General features: G+C 40.5%; 1 protein-coding gene across 2 annotated transcripts in view; it reads left to right on the top strand.

The window, feature by feature from the left end:
- LOC118406608 (prostaglandin reductase 1-like) overlaps positions 1-10,254 on the top strand; it is a 290,606-nt gene extending 280,352 nt beyond the window's left edge. Inside the window, exons 5-9 of one of the 2 annotated variants that reach the window (XM_035806773.1) lie at positions 3,020-3,137; positions 6,673-6,825; positions 8,381-8,486; positions 8,600-8,718; positions 10,127-10,254. In XM_035806773.1, the coding sequence (XP_035662666.1) occupies positions 3,020-3,137; positions 6,673-6,825; positions 8,381-8,486; positions 8,600-8,718; positions 10,127-10,237 (607 nt within the window). In that variant the 3' untranslated portion in view covers positions 10,238-10,254. The remainder of the gene's footprint in view (positions 1-3,019; positions 3,138-6,672; positions 6,826-8,380; positions 8,487-8,599; positions 8,719-10,126) is intronic. The other variant, XM_035806774.1, reaches the window with a different exon arrangement.
- The last annotated feature ends 5,555 nt before the right edge of the window (positions 10,255-15,809 follow it).

Raw genomic sequence — 15,809 nt, 5'->3', positions numbered from 1 at the left:
ACAAGTCATCCACAAGTCCGAGTAACTGGCTTTCACAGGAATGGCGGCGTCTGAACCCATGCTGCTCTTTACATATGATTTCATTTTCTTCTACATAAGACATAATCGTACTAGTAACAATATGCTCCATTATCTTACATGGAATACTGGTAAGGGAAATTGGCCTGTAATTCTCAGGACGAGAGCGTTCCCCTTTCTTATAGACTGGGGTAACATTTGCTGTTCTCCAATCTCGTGGTACGACACCCGACTCGAGTGAAGACTGAAAAAGGAGAGTGAGTGCTGGTGCTAGCTCGACTGCCAATTCTTTCAGCAACCTAGGACTGATGCCGTCGGGACCAGGAGCCTTTTTGGGGTCCAGGTTTTGCATCAGTTTTCGCACTCCGGGCTCAGAGATGTTTATCGAGCTACATGTTGGTGCATTTGGTTGCTGAAAGAGGTTGGTTCTATTCTGAAATTCTGATACAGTGAAAGTGACCTTTTGACTGAAGGCACTTTGAAACTGTTTGTTAAGTGCTTCTGCACGGTCCACGGCTTCTGTAACAAGTTTGCCCTCTACTTTCAAGGGGGCAACACTTGCAGCCTCGGTCCGCTGCGACTTGATATAAGTCCAAAACCTCTTCATGTTAGCCCCGGGGACTGCATGAGGGTCATCTTGGTTAGTAAACAAACTTTCAGTGTATGACCAGTAGGCTCGGCGTAGCCGACGCTGGATTGTATGTTTGAGAGCTTTCATTTGTTCACGTACCTTAGTGTTACCAGTCTTTTTCCATCGTTTGTATAGTCTGTCCCTACGACGGATTAGGCGAGAAGTAGTATGGTCTACCCACGGTTTGTTGTTTTTACCGCCTAGGGTTTTTTGGGGGATGTGCTGTTGGGACATAGATGAGAGTCCTTCCTTAAAAGCGCACCAAATATGCTCAGTATTTTTGTCTTTGCCAAAGTCTTTTACAATGGAGTCAGAAAGGTCGGCTGCAGCCGCGTGGAGAGCGGGCCAGTCTGCTCTAGAGTACTGAGGAACTTTCCGCCTATTCTGTCGCTTATAGACAGGATTGATGTCAAATTCCATAAAGACAACATCATGGTCAGAAATGCCAGGGAGGCATTCTATTCGTGGTACAAGAGATGGGTAGTTTGTAAGAAACAAGTCCAACGTGTTGTCACCTCTGGTTGGGAGGGTGACCATCTGGTCTAGACCCATATCTTGGATAAAATCCAGGAATTGGTAATGAAGACCGGGATAATTGGAAGTTACTTTCAGTTGCTTTGTGTTCCAGTCAAACGCGGGGAAATTGAAATCACCTCCCAAGATGAGAGTTGCATTACTGGTAGTTGTTACTGCACGTTGGACTGATGTTTCAAATTGGTCTAGGCTATCTCTTTTATGTGGTCTATAATACGAGGCAGCAAGAATATGTTTTCTACCTTTTACTCTGATCTTTACCCATATTATTTCGCATTCAGGAACAGACAGCTCGGTGACTTCATGGCATGGCAGATTGTCTGCAACAGCGATGAAAACGCCACCGCCGTTTCTGTTTCTATCCCGTCTGAATATGTTAAAGCCTGGTGGTAAAATTTCACTACTAAATATGGTATCATCTAAATGGGACTCGGTCCCTAGGATAACATCCGGTTTTGTACTGTCTATCAAGTTCATAGTCTCTGCCCTTTTTCCAACAATAGATTGAAAATTGATGTTTAAAAACCTGAGTGGGCGGTTGGACCGCTTGTTTTGTTGATTTACTCGGGTGGGAGTGGATGAATGAAAGGGTCTGAAGTCACTTTCACTGTTCAATGTGGAATTTGTGGGAGTGGATGAATGAGAGGATCTGAAGTCACTTTCACTGTTCAAAGTGGAATTTGTTGGACTAGGGGTGGAGTTTTTTGTGCATGTGGGCACACAAATATCACAATTCCACACCACCTCACTCTGTCCTAGACGGTCATATGAGCTAGACTGTATCCCTTGACATGATAAGTGATACCAGCGGCCACATGTTTCGCACTCTACTCCTAGATCACTCCAGGAGACGGTGCGGTCACATGTGCCACATGGGTACTTGGTTGAATTTAGCAATTTTGAATTTGACATGTTCACAGATATAAATACAGATATAAATACAGCAATATAGTACAGGGTCAATAAGCAAAATGAGTGGAATGGGAGGTTCCTAAAAAGTCGGGTATTCATTTGTGAGTTAGACCTAAGTACTTCATTCACGAGTCGGGTGCAGCTCCACGGGCATGTTTGGACATGCATAGATTCACAAAGAAAAATTTTCTTCCGTTTAAATTGAAGTTTTAGTTTTCTCTAGTATTTTATACGTCAACTTTTGTAAATTGTATTCGGTGAACTTCACAGTTTGTGGCACAAAGCTACTGTAAGTGCACAAGAGGTAGTCGCTTGACGGTCGGGAGAGTCACATGTTGGTACACGGCTCCGCCATCTTGTCTGTAGGAAGTTTGGAAATATGTTTCTGGAGATCCGACTTGGGTTTGGAGACTTCCGGAGTCCGGGGAAATAAGTTCTGTACTTACAGTTCGGTGCAGCTACGGGGTTTGGAACTCAAATTCCCAGTGTGTCCTTTCCGAGTCAGGCAGAAAGATCCCACTGTGACGACATGTGAGGTGCCGCCATCTTACTCGTCGAGACCAACACGGGTGAACTGAGCTTGTATCGCTAGCGATTAAAATGCTATCCACTACCAAAAATTTTGTTTCGGTCGGGGCAAAAGCTTCTTCAGGGTCGAATAGGGTAGGCAGAGGGGAAGGTAGGACCAAGGGAGGAGGAAAACTAGGGTAGAAAAGGGTAGAAAAGGGTGAAGATTTTGGGGAAGGCGAGAGCTACGGATTTACACGTCTACTCCTCGCGCCTGCGCAGTGAACCCTTTCTCCCTCTATCCCTTCTTCCTGCCTTTCTCTCTCTCTTTTCTCTCTCTCTTCCGTGGTTTCCTTCTTCAAGTTTATCTCATAATTTTTTCACCAAGATTTTAAACATTGAATACACTTTTTTCAGTATGACGGCTTACTTTGGACTCATTGACGTCTGCCAACCAAAGTCAGGGGAAACCGTTTTCGTCAACGCTGCCGCGGGGGCTGTCGGGAGTTTGGTGGGACAGATTGCCAAGATCAAAGTAATTCAATGCTACTTATTTTTAGAATAAGTCTTAAGATATCGGGGTTCTCTTTATCACAATCAGTAAGGTCCCACATGCGCACTTTTCGATGCCTATCAGACTTCTTTTTGACTTTTTTTTAGCTAAGGAAACGTTAGAAGCTATGAGGAATATGTTCAAATGTCAGTAGGTGAAAATGTATGTCAAAAAGAAAACCTACAACTTATAAGCCTTTCTTTTCTTAAGAACCTTGGTGGAATACTGCTTATATATTCCCCATGTTTCTCAAGTGTTAAACAGTACCTCCATGACAATTTTCAGCCTTTTTATCTGTGTGTGCTTTGCTTGTGTTTGCTTTTATGTGTGTGTGTGTGTGTGTGTGTGTGTGTGTGTGTGTGTGCGTGTGTGTGTGTGTGTGTGTCCGTTTGTTTGTGTCAACTTTCCTTCTATACAAGGCCTTTACAAAAAGGTTTTACACTACATTATCCAGGTAATCTTATATGCTAAAATTCCCTCTTTTCAATCAAACTAACACTAACCTTTTTTTATAGTTAACGAGTAAACGTTTGTGTATTAACTTGGAGATGGACAAAGAGAACATTGAAAAGTGTTTTTTTTTTAACTTTTGGACAAAAGATCTAGAGGTATGGTTTCAGTTGCTTCTGCCAAATAGGAATGATCTGTTGTTTATGAGCAACCCTTGTCATTCCGTATGCCCTTTGCAGCGCACAAACACTAACATAAACTTTGCCCTGTCCAGGCTCAATTTCAGTGCTACTCAAAACAAACACGCATCAGTGACAGAGTCTGGTATGTTAACGCAGCGGTGAAGGCTATTGACCAGGAAAGACCCTGCCTTTCAGTTGGCGCTTCAAACGAGACAGTGAACTTTGCATTTTTACAAGCTCAAATTCAAAACCGTCTATTAGCAAATACATATCAGCTACAGCGTCTTTAAAGACAGCAATAGAATAATGGGAATGTGTTGAGAAAAATACATTGTCTTCTGTAGGATTGGTGGCACTTCAAAAAATACAATGTATAATGAACTTGTATTCTGCTTAATTGCGAAGCCGTTAAAACAATTACGTATCAGTATCAGCGTCTGGTCGCTTGATAGAAGGGCTGGCCACCGCTAAGCCTTCCAAGGAGTTGTATTTATTTGTTTATTTGATTCGATTTATTGGAATTGCAACCATACATTACTCGCAGATCACAGGCAGCGGTAGGCTGGTTTTGTGATCCGCACATCAATACGTATACATATAAACATTACATTAATACACTGAAAAGATAGAGCATTGCTTAAAAACTATTTGTTTATTTATCTATTTATCTCAAAATGGGTGGGTGGTCCTGTATGTAGTCTTATGAAATCCTCTGGTTAGAAAAAAGGCATACATTTGAGACCATATCAAAAGCACGGTGTCATTGCACTTGTGCGATCCTTTAAAGCTCATTGTTGATTGGATCACCACCGTCAGCGTGAAAAGAAAAAAAGAAAAAAAGAAAAAAAGAAAAAAAGAAAAAAAGAAAGAAAGAAAGAAAGAAAGAAAGAAAGAAAGAAAGAAAGAAAGAAAGAAAGAAAGAAAGAAAGAGGAGAGATAGCAGAGATAGAAGAGAAGAGGTAGAGAGACGTCCTTTTAGACAGTGGGTATGATAGCGTCTGGCCTGGTTTGCAGACACTAGTGTACAGGCTATTGTTTAAGCCCCCTTCACACGAGAGCACGAATGAGCCGGAATGCCGTCCGAATGAATTTTTTTTCTATTCGTGGCAATTCCTCGCAATTCGTACTGTATTCTAAACATTCTTACTGCATTTGAGATATTCGTCCCCGTTCTGGCTGGCTCGAAAGTTTTTGACATGTTAAAAACTGTCGAGGTCCATTCGAAGTGGAGAAATATCGAATGGCATTTGTAGTGGATCCTTAGTGTATTCTAACTATTCTGACCGCATTCTACGGCATTCTAACATTATTCGAAACATTCTTATCTCATTCGATGGAGAACCGAAACGGCAAGCCACCTCGAATCCTGCCGGAATGTGGCCGAAAGAATATTTCGAATGCCGTAAGAATGTCTAGAATGCACTACGAATTCACAGAAATAGACAAGAATTTTCATTCTGACGGCATTCTGGCTCATTCCTTCTCGTGTGAAGGGGATTTAAGGCCCATTTGGCATTCCCACCCGAATGGCCCCGAATGTGGCACGAATTTTGCAAATACTTCATTCCGGCTGGTTCGACTTGATTCCTGATGATTCGATTTCCGTGTGAAGGCCCTATTAGGGTAAACCTTGCCTTTCAGTATGTCTGGCGGTGCTTGACACAAGACAATGAACTTATCACAAGGCAATGAACGGATCATGAACACAGTCTGGTATGTTGACAAAGGTGAATGCCAGAACTCCTGTCGGCCCTTTAATGTACTGATCTGCATGAGCGACAGTTTGTGTCACGCAGACAAATGCTTTCCCATCCATCCAACATACCTTTCTGCCGTTTGTTTTCGTATTCTCTCCAACCGGTATCCATAGATATGTCAAGTTGACTTTAAATGCAATCAGTATAAGATCCATACGGCACTCGTGCACTGTATTTCTCGAATGTGTTGTTACCTTGTCCAAAAATATTACGTTTTTTGTTAGTTGCATGTATGTTAACAGGACTGAGTGTGAGGTCTTTTTGAGTGCGCTGTGGTGTGTTCGTGTGTTCGTGTGTTCGTGTGTTCAACTTAACTTACGTAGTTGGGGACAGATCGGTATAACATTTACTTGGTAATTAGCCAAGCACACCAATTTAAGCAGGTCAATTCTGCTCTACTTAACAAGTCCGTTTGGAATTTTACGCCATGTCGTGTTTTACATATTCTAAAGGTATAAACAAATATTGACAATTTTTATCCCTTCTTGAATGTCCGATAACGGACAAACAGAGACGGGGATTCGAAAACCAGGTGCAGTCCGGTTTGGGGCGGAAAAACGGTCCGATCCTGTTCTGCGTGTAGTTACGGCCCCTGACAGGAAATAACGGAATTTCAATTGGTACAACCCAAAATATAAAAGTTCTGACGAAGGCCATAGATATCTTTAATAATCAAATCTTATCAAAATTCAATGCTAAATTAAAAGTCCATCTGTGTTGGTAGAAGTCATTATTCGACTTAGACTTTAATATCCTACGCAAAAATTGGACTCACCCAAATCTTCGACTGAACAGCACCAGTCTTCGTCAAGGACTAAACAAACCACTGCTGTCGTGACGTCACTTTACGCAGATAGAACACAACACGTGACTCGGTAAGCAGTGGATCATAGGTTGCAGGAAGGCTATGGCGCCCACCGTCCACATATAAAATCACCGGGCCATTCGGTCTCACTGGATAAAGTTAAAATCTTGGACATAGAACCAGACTTTTTTGCTAGCGGAATAAAAAAAAAGGTTCAGAGCATAACAACCATCCCTAAACAAACACGGTGGGTGGCATAGATTTCTACCAACATAGATGAACTTTCAAGTTAAAATTCATTGCTGTTCACCTTTGTGTTTCAGGGCTGTAAAGTGATCGGCTGTGCAGGAACTGACGACAAGGTAATCTGGCTCCGTGACCTTGGCTTTGACTACGTCTTCAACTACAAGACCAAGTCTCTGGGCGAGGAACTCAAGAAAGCCGCACCAGAAGGCATTGACTGTTACTTCGATAACGTATGCTACATTTCAAAGACTTCCTATTATCTGCCACTTGCAAATTGATATATTGCAATAACCACAAAATCACCATGTTTATCTCCAAAATGAAGAAAAATTACCCTAATTTTAATATTTAAGGTTCAGGTGCCACTGATTCATCTTATCAAATCAAAGTCGGACTTAATCAATCATCATTGTCATTATTATTGAATGGGCCAACTACTATCTCTCTGAAGCAAGGGAGTTCACACGTACGTATATTTTCATGTGCGTATGAGGTCCATATGAAATTTGTATTGTTGCAAAAAACATTGTTGCTTACTATTAGATAGGTTGAGAGACTAACACCCTTCCGGGCGGTCATGTTGCAGAGAAAAAAAATGGATCGCTTGGGGGCGCTCTTTTCCCATCAAACATTGTGTGATTCCAGCCAGGCAGATACTGCGCAGGCAGATACTAGATACTGCGCAGTGCAGTGATACGTTCACATTAATCAATTTGCATTCGAGAAGTTAAGATGATTATTTCGAGTGATGGAATACCTAGGACATTATTTCAGGCTGCGTTACCAGATGTTTTTTCAAAAAAAAAAATTCCTGTTTGTAAATAAATAAGATTAAATGTTACGCCCATCTGGAGTATGAATTACGTCTTCAGCACAAAAGCATCCATTTCGTAAGAGGTGTGCATGCAGTGCAAACATAATTGCTGCAATTATATGGTGTGTATCCATGTCGCATTAGACTTCATTACGGACACACCAATCTTATAATGATTGCATGCTTAACATTTCCGACGAATGCCAAGCGTAATGCGAATCCCCGCGTATAAAACGCGGACACACGTGGAATGTCTCCTCCATACATTTCCCAACTCTTCACTACATCTGCTGATACACACTCATACCACACCCGGCACAGTACGCAGGGGGCTTAAACTACCCAAAACACGGTTACAATACAAGAAGTCTCTCTCGTTCTCCGGCGCATCCCTGTGGAACTAGCTACCTCAACACTTAAGGGCAGCAGCATCCATATCTACTTTCAAAACCATATACAACAGAATACCACATGGTCTAAAACGTAACCATAATGTGTTCTCTTGTTTGGTTCACATTAGTATGCAAATATCCATTTATTTCAATTTATTTCGTTTTGATTATGCTTTCGAGTTATATTATGCTTACATTGTATAATTGATTTGTTTCACTTTATTACTTGTAAGCTAAGTTGTGTTAATTTTTGTTAGTCCTTGCTATTTTACCATTAATTTTATTTGATATCGTATCGTTTGCTATTATGTTGTTATTTATGTACGGTGTCGCCCCCAGGGAACTTTGAAAAACGCCTAAAATGGCGACATGTAACCCTGGTAAAATAAAAATAAACAAACAAACAAACACATGGCGTACGCAACGCACACAAACAGTCTACGAGTCTAAGAGTCCAAGAGCAGACAAGTCTAATAACTTACCAGTCTAAGAGTCTGAGACCTGAACAGTTTAAGAGTCTGAGACCTGACCAGTCTTACACTAAGTGACCAGTTGAATGCCCCCCCCCCCCCCCCCCAGGTTGGAGGTGACTTCTCTGTGTCTGTCCTGAACAACCACATGAAGGACCATGGCCGTGTGGCCGTCTGTGGGAGCATCTCCACATACAACAACCCGGAAGTAAAAGGTTAGTTAAAAGTCTTGAACACAAATAAAATGTGTTGTCTCCCATGCATCTAATGTAAAATATTATTCGAAAGTTAAGACGCCAGGTTTAAATCTCGCCTTGCTGTCCCTCAGGTCACTATTTCTTTGAAACGATCATCACCAAGAGACTGAAGCTGCAGGGGTTCATCGGCGCGGAGTACCAGGCGGAATGGCCGGCCGCTACCACACAGGTGGCGAAATGGATCGTGGAGGTCAGAACTTTTTTCCCCTATAGAACAATTTATCATTCACCCTGACTTTGTCTCATTCTCATCTTGGAGGTCGGGACGATGGTACGATTAAGAGATGATCAACACGTTCTCAGCGTTACTCAGAAATGCGGTACACAATGATATAACAACGATTTCTTTCATGAATATCCACCAGTAAGGTGGTAACTCTAGGTACAGAAACTCCAGGTATAGAAACTCTAGGTACAGAAACTCCAGGTACAGAAACACCAGGTACAGAAACTCTAGGTACAGAAACACCAGGTACAGAAACTCTAGTTACAGAAATTCCAGGTACAGAAACTCTAGTTACAGAAATTCCAGGTACAGAAACTCCATGGCCAGATTACAGAAACGGTTCAGGTCCAGATGATCACGTCAAGGTCCGGACCTGAACCTAAATATCTGTGAAAACTTGACGAATGGGCGATACTCGAAACCATGGTCTATTTCGCTACAGAGGATTCTGTTGGATTATCTGTGTCCAATTAACGTTTCAAATTCACTCTTTATGTACAGCAACACGGGCTGTTCTTTTTAAATGCAGTTTCAACGTACAAGCTCCGTAAAAATTAACTCTCCTCTACTTCGTCTTTGTTCTCTTCTTAGACGTGTACAAACACGCGAATTCTTTCTGTTGTTGTTGTTTATGCCCTGAAATTTAATTTGTGGACCATGTTTTTTGACTAAGGCATCTAACTTGATGATGCATTACTTGTGGTGCCAGCTTCGTCCATCCTGTTACTTGCTCAATGCGTACACCATGAGTGTGTCACAGTAAAATATAATTTCATTGCGACCTTATGACGATACACAATAATTGTAAACATTATTTTAAATCCATTTTCTGGTCCCAGTATGGGTCAGTAGCACTGGGCAAGTTTTTTGGGTCAAATTGTCTGATACACACTCCAAGTCAAACTATGTCCGGCCTATTCTATGCTATGCTTTGTAACCTCTGTAAGCTGACTTGTGAATCTACGCTGAATTTACTGGGTAGTACAACATTGGACTTTTACTTTGCACATCGTTTGCTCTCTGAAGGAAATTGATTGGGAAAGTTATACTGGAGAAAACAAAACAAAACATACATATACGCCTTACATACATATTTGTAAATATCATTTTTATTTGATAATTTACATTGATTATCAACTTAAATAGTGGTATGTTTTATGAAGCCTCACCTTCCTAAACATGAAAATTAGTGTTGATGATGTTCGTCATTCACGTATGAATACAGGTACATACCAATTTTTCATACATACCCGTCTGACAGCACATGTTGATCACGGAGAATAACCTAGTTTCGATCTCGCGAGAGAAGACGAGATTAGGCCATAAGAATTAGTGTGGTGATGAGCTTTAATCTCAATCTTTTCTTCAACAGGGCAAGGTGAAGCACAAGGAGCACGTGGCCAATGGATTTGATCAGACGCCCCAGGCTCTGATTGGTGTGCTGACTGGCAAGAACACCGGCAAGGCTATTGTCAAAATCTAATAAGTAGCATCCGTTAACCCTCATCCGACCGTTACATTTTTACGACGAATCTGACCGTATGGGGTCATTTTTGACCCCATTTTGTTTTGCTCATAGACATATTTCTGCTGGCTTATTTTGTCATTTCTATGTATTTACTGTTTAACTAATCTATGAAAAATATTTTGAAAAGTTTTGGTGTCAGTAGTTATTACTCATTATCATAATTTATGCAGAAAATGACGAGAAACCACATCTGCTCTGAAAATCTACCATACTCAACAACTTACTTAAACAATGTTTTGTCTTATCAATTTCTAAACAATAATTGTGATGATGCAATAATACTGATAGCATAATAATGTTATTTAATAAGAAAAAATACAATATTCACGATGGTCCAAAAGGGCATGAAAAATCCCCACTTGTGGGACATGAATATTGATGTTAATTAGGTGTCAATCACTGTTGTCTCCATTGGAAACTGTCCGTGATTGGTTGAAAATTTAAAAGGCGGGCCTTAGTAATGTTTATGTTACGATATCTCCCCTGTGTCAACGTCGCTATTCATATGCGTTACCTGCCGCTGGTTTCAATTGTTATTACATTAGCACGTTTTAACAATACCAATTTCGTTGCCTGACTCAAAACCAACAGGATTTTCAGTATAGTTTTGTCCATCTTATGGTCAAAATACCCAAAGATATTCCATCATCAAAAAAAAAATGTATATATCAGTCAGCTCGCCGCTGGTGAAGTTGGACGATTTACTAGTGCTGGGTTTCGACGGCAAAAGATTCAACATGGCGCTAGTAGTAGTAAAATATTCCAAACTGAACGTAGTTGTAATATAAACAGCTTTACCAAGCCACTTTTCAGCGACAAATTATTGACAGGATACGGTTTGAAAGTTCCTTCCGATAAAATAGAACAAGATAGCGCAACAGTTGGAACGTGCTCAAATAGATGACACCATTTATTAAACTGTCCTTGGCCAGTCCCAGTTTGTATGTTTTTCTCCCCAATCATTGCCCAGGTTGTAGACCAACCTTAAAGTTTATTTGTAATCCTGAACTGGCATTTTAGACCTTTTCAAAAAGGTGCTTTGTAAATTGTTACGAATTACCAACGCCGTCAGTTCTTGACTACAATCATCCCGCTTGGGTAACATCATTTGTAGCAGCATGGGTGAGTTGTACATTAAAAAAACACAGGCACCATTTATTTTGAGACCAATTATCTAATTGAGTCACATATTCTTTGAAATGTGTTCTGGTCGTTTTGAAAAAAAAAGTCCTAAAATGAATTAATTAACGTTCTGTTTAGTTTAATAAAGAAAACAATCCGAAACCGCACGCAACATTTCCCTCCGCAATACAGTAGACTATCCCATTGACCTGAGATGAACCGGCGGGTGCCATGTTTGATTTCCCAAGCGGTCACGAAAACTCGACCCAAAAACAGAATAAAGAAGGAAAAATACACAAGCATACACAAAACACACACAACTTAGGAGGATGAAAACTTAAGTCTGATTCATGTAACCGATGCCCAGAATATAGCTGCGTTTAATACACAATCAAATCAAATTACGGAACGATAGAAAAAAAAAGTGGTTCGTCCAAAACTAGCTTAAAACAAGCAGCTTTGACCAAAACTCCTTGCTTTTAACTTACAGGACAAAAATACTGAATACACACACCAAACGATTTCAGAGACTTTGATTTACAGTTGAAAACCCCGCTCCCAGCACAGGCACAAAGAGATGATTTGCATGAAAGTGCCCGCGAAGACAAAGGGGCGCTAATAAGGCTCTGTCATCTATGCCAACACCGCCTCATTATAGCTTCAAAACATCTCCTTTTCAGCGTGGAAGCACTGAATAAAGTGCACATTTCATATTTTGACCGATATCTTCCGATCCTACCGATAAAATGAAACAAAAACTACTCCATTTGAAAGAGGAAAAGCCGCCCGCCATCTTGGTTTTCGTATTTGTTTTTCTATCGGTGCGTTCAGGAATTATGGGAGAAAAAAGTATCGGTAAATATGAACAGGATTTTAGATGTATCAGACATAAGAAACTACACAGTAGAAATTGATTTTAGAAAGTTTGAGCTTAGATAAGGGTATAAATGTTTGATTCCAACGTAAATGAGAAAAAAAAGTCGGTGGAGTTCAGAGTTCAGCGACCGAAAGTGACTTTTGTCACGTCCCGTAAAAGCGGGGATTTGAGCACTGTATTACACTGACATTTTTAAAGTTTTACGTCGTTTCAAGGCTGACATTTTCATGTATCATGTATATACTTTTGTTAATTTATATCATAAACTAGTCGATCGTAATCTTGGGAAATACTTCTGCTGCTTTCTGTTTATATGCCGTGCGGCACTTCAGACCCGCCTGTGGGTGTGGCCTAACTTCATCAGGTTAGCAATTATTCATATAGTAAGGTTTTTAAGGCACAACCAGGGAGTACTTACTTCCAACGTTTCTATGTCTATCAGACACCATCATCAGGGTAGAATGGCTGGAAACTACTTCTTGCTGCTACTTGTAGGCGATGTAGGTGGCGCTGCAGCAGCAAGAATGCCGTCCAAAACGTGGCTCAGCTTGTATCACCCTCGTCTCTCTCGCATTTTTCCTGCTACAGCGCCAACCTACATTGGCTATAAGTACCAGCAATAACCAAGAAGTAGTTTCCAGTCATTCTACACTGATGATGGTGTCTGACAGACATCGAATGTTGGTAGTAAGTACTCCCTGGTTTTGCTTAAAGAACCTTACTATATGCCTAATAAGTAACACACACTATCAGAGACCGATATTCCTTCTGCCATGATGATTCAAATTTGTGGACGACTTCAGCACGCATCTATGCTCGCCTGTTTCCCAAAAACCTTTTTCAACTATAATATATTTCATAAACAAGCAGTGTACTTTTATCTACTGCATAATGAGCATAATCATACAGAAAATTTAGTGAGAGTATCGTAAACGGACATTGATTAATCGTATCATTCCAATGGTAGTTTCAGCTTCAAAAAGAAGGTATGTTGGAAAATCATAATAATAGTTTTTTTCATACCTCGTGTTTAGTCGTCTAACAATGAAAGGCAAACTTTGTAAACATTTTAAGGATTCTCATCATTTGATCAAATTATCATGTACTTAGAGGAAACGATATGTCAAAGCAGCATGAACTAGATTTTACTTTGGATTTTGTATATATGCGTGAATTGAGTAGCGTTTAAAATCATTTGTAAGTCTTGATTAAGGAAACAAATTAGATGATAGAACAGCTGTTAAACACGAACTGGAAGGACCCAGGATTTTGCACCATAAAATATCTCCTGCCTGCTAAATTAGGTGTGTGTGTGTGTGTGTTACTCAAAACATGACCTTCTTGGTGAAGGCAATAAAGACAAAGATCTATGGAAAACAATCCTACGTAAAGTATTTTTGGTGTTTGTCTTGCTAGCTAAGGTGTATGTTATCCTTATCACCAGGAAGTAGCAAACCAGCAGGCAGAAAATTGCATGATGGTAACGACATTTCAGTTATCAGGCTAGCCATATAACATGACATCGCTTCTAGAAAGTAGCAAACAACCTTGCTTCGAGTTCTTATATTATAATTTTTTTAATGCCCTTTCTTTTGTTTGTCTCTTTGAACATGCATCAGAGGCATAAACGAGGCCTGCAAGCAACTTTCCATCTTCTATCAAAGACGCTTCATTCCGATGACATATAAGCGTCTTCTGGCATTTCTTACTAGAATTGCAATTATCAAGCAGCATCCAAACTTTGTCCTCATCGATCATGAGCGTCGTCTATTAATCTTTACTAGAACTGCAACGGTACACGGTGATTTTACTATTTCCGTGCACGTTGTTGGAGCGTTTGAAAATACACGAACCCCATACCGACGACAAACTGACTCCCTTGATACCGGTGTGACAGCGATCTCGCACCCCTTTAGGGTTTTCGCCCCCCCCCCCCCCCAGAGCAGCTGGCTACTACATATTACAGGTGCGCTACCTGGTACTATACTGCACATGAGGAGTAACGTATATGGTGTGTTACCTGGTACCTTTATGGTACCTTTAAAGTCGATATTATATTGTTCGGTGCAAACATGACATTGAAATGAAAAAAGACAATTTTTGCAGCTGAGGTGGCATAAAACAGTGCTACTGCGAACGTATAAATCAACACCGTCTATGGTACGGAATACGTCAGCTATATGTTTTCAATTTGTCACAGTGTTTTCTTTCTTGTGCTGGAAACATTTCCAAAGCACTAACAAAAACACACGTGAATAATAGTTTCTCATTATAAACACTATCTACGCGCAAGTTGATATAGCTGTTGCTAAATGCTACACAAACACTGGTAAAGTAGCTGTCTTAAGAAACACGGGTAAATGCATCAGTTCCTAAATACTAGAAAAGACAGTCATGTTGGAGGTGAAGATATCCCTTGGCCAGGTGCATATACCAAAATGTGCGTTATTCTAATTAATATCTAATATTTGCATAATTAATAAGGCATTACATAGTTCTTTTGTGGTCACTTCATTGTAGAGACTTCATATTGGAGATATATAGGTTGCTTGAGGACAGGTGAATACAATGAAATATATCTTATGTCAAGACTCAGGTATATGCAATAATGGGAATACAAGGGACCAAACCCTCCTTGTCTGAAACAAGTTCAACTATCTTATTACCATGTAATTACGTTGATATTGATACTATGAATGGAGCTATGTATCAAACTCGTGTACTTATATCATTCTGAAACTACATTTTGTGATTTATACCAATCAACTTCTAAAATGTCATGTAAACCCTTTTTTTCGGGGGGGGGGGCGAAATCGCTAAAGGGGCGCGAGGTAGGGGGGCGAGATCACTAGCCGGGCAGGGCGAGATCGCTAGTGATTTCGCCCCGGGGGGGCGAGATCGCTAGTGATTTCGCCCCGGGGGGGCGAGATCGCTAGTGATTTCGCCCCCGGGGGGGCGAGATCACGGGGGGGCGAAAACGCTGTCACACCGGATTATATTTTTCTCAAACAACACGTCTGGAGTACGTTAACATTGTTGTATTATCAGGCCACAGCAAGTAAATTTTATGGATGACATCACACGCAGACTGCAAAAATAATGAAATAGGCTGAAAACATACTGAGTAAAAACAAAACATTGAAGACATTTTCCTAAATCAATATCGGTATCAATGACCACGCTATTCCTTGCTTTTGTGAGTGGCGTATTAAAACTTTTCCCGCCAATTATTTTCTTATCTCTACTCTATACTATGATAAGAAACTACTCTTCCAACATGAACACATTGTATTTTATTCATGATTTTGTTTAAGATGAAAGTATAATTTCTGGGTACATATATACTTGGGCTTGAATATTACTGCATCAGGCAGTTTCTCTCTTGCACAAAAACAGCTCTCACTCAGAGCAAGAAAGGCCATGTTCAGTCTCAAATCGCTACTCCGTTCGTCTGTCTCTCCGAAGTGCCTACTAAGAATATTCGACACTTGTATTAAACCCAATACTTCTGTATGGATGTGAAATCTG

The sequence above is a fragment of the Branchiostoma floridae genome, chromosome 19 (genome assembly GCF_000003815.2).
Source record: "Branchiostoma floridae strain S238N-H82 chromosome 19, Bfl_VNyyK, whole genome shotgun sequence".
Classification (NCBI taxonomy): domain Eukaryota; kingdom Metazoa; phylum Chordata; class Leptocardii; order Amphioxiformes; family Branchiostomatidae; genus Branchiostoma; species Branchiostoma floridae.
Note: the sequence above shows the minus strand (reverse complement) of the source record. Positions and strands in the feature narration are given on the sequence as shown.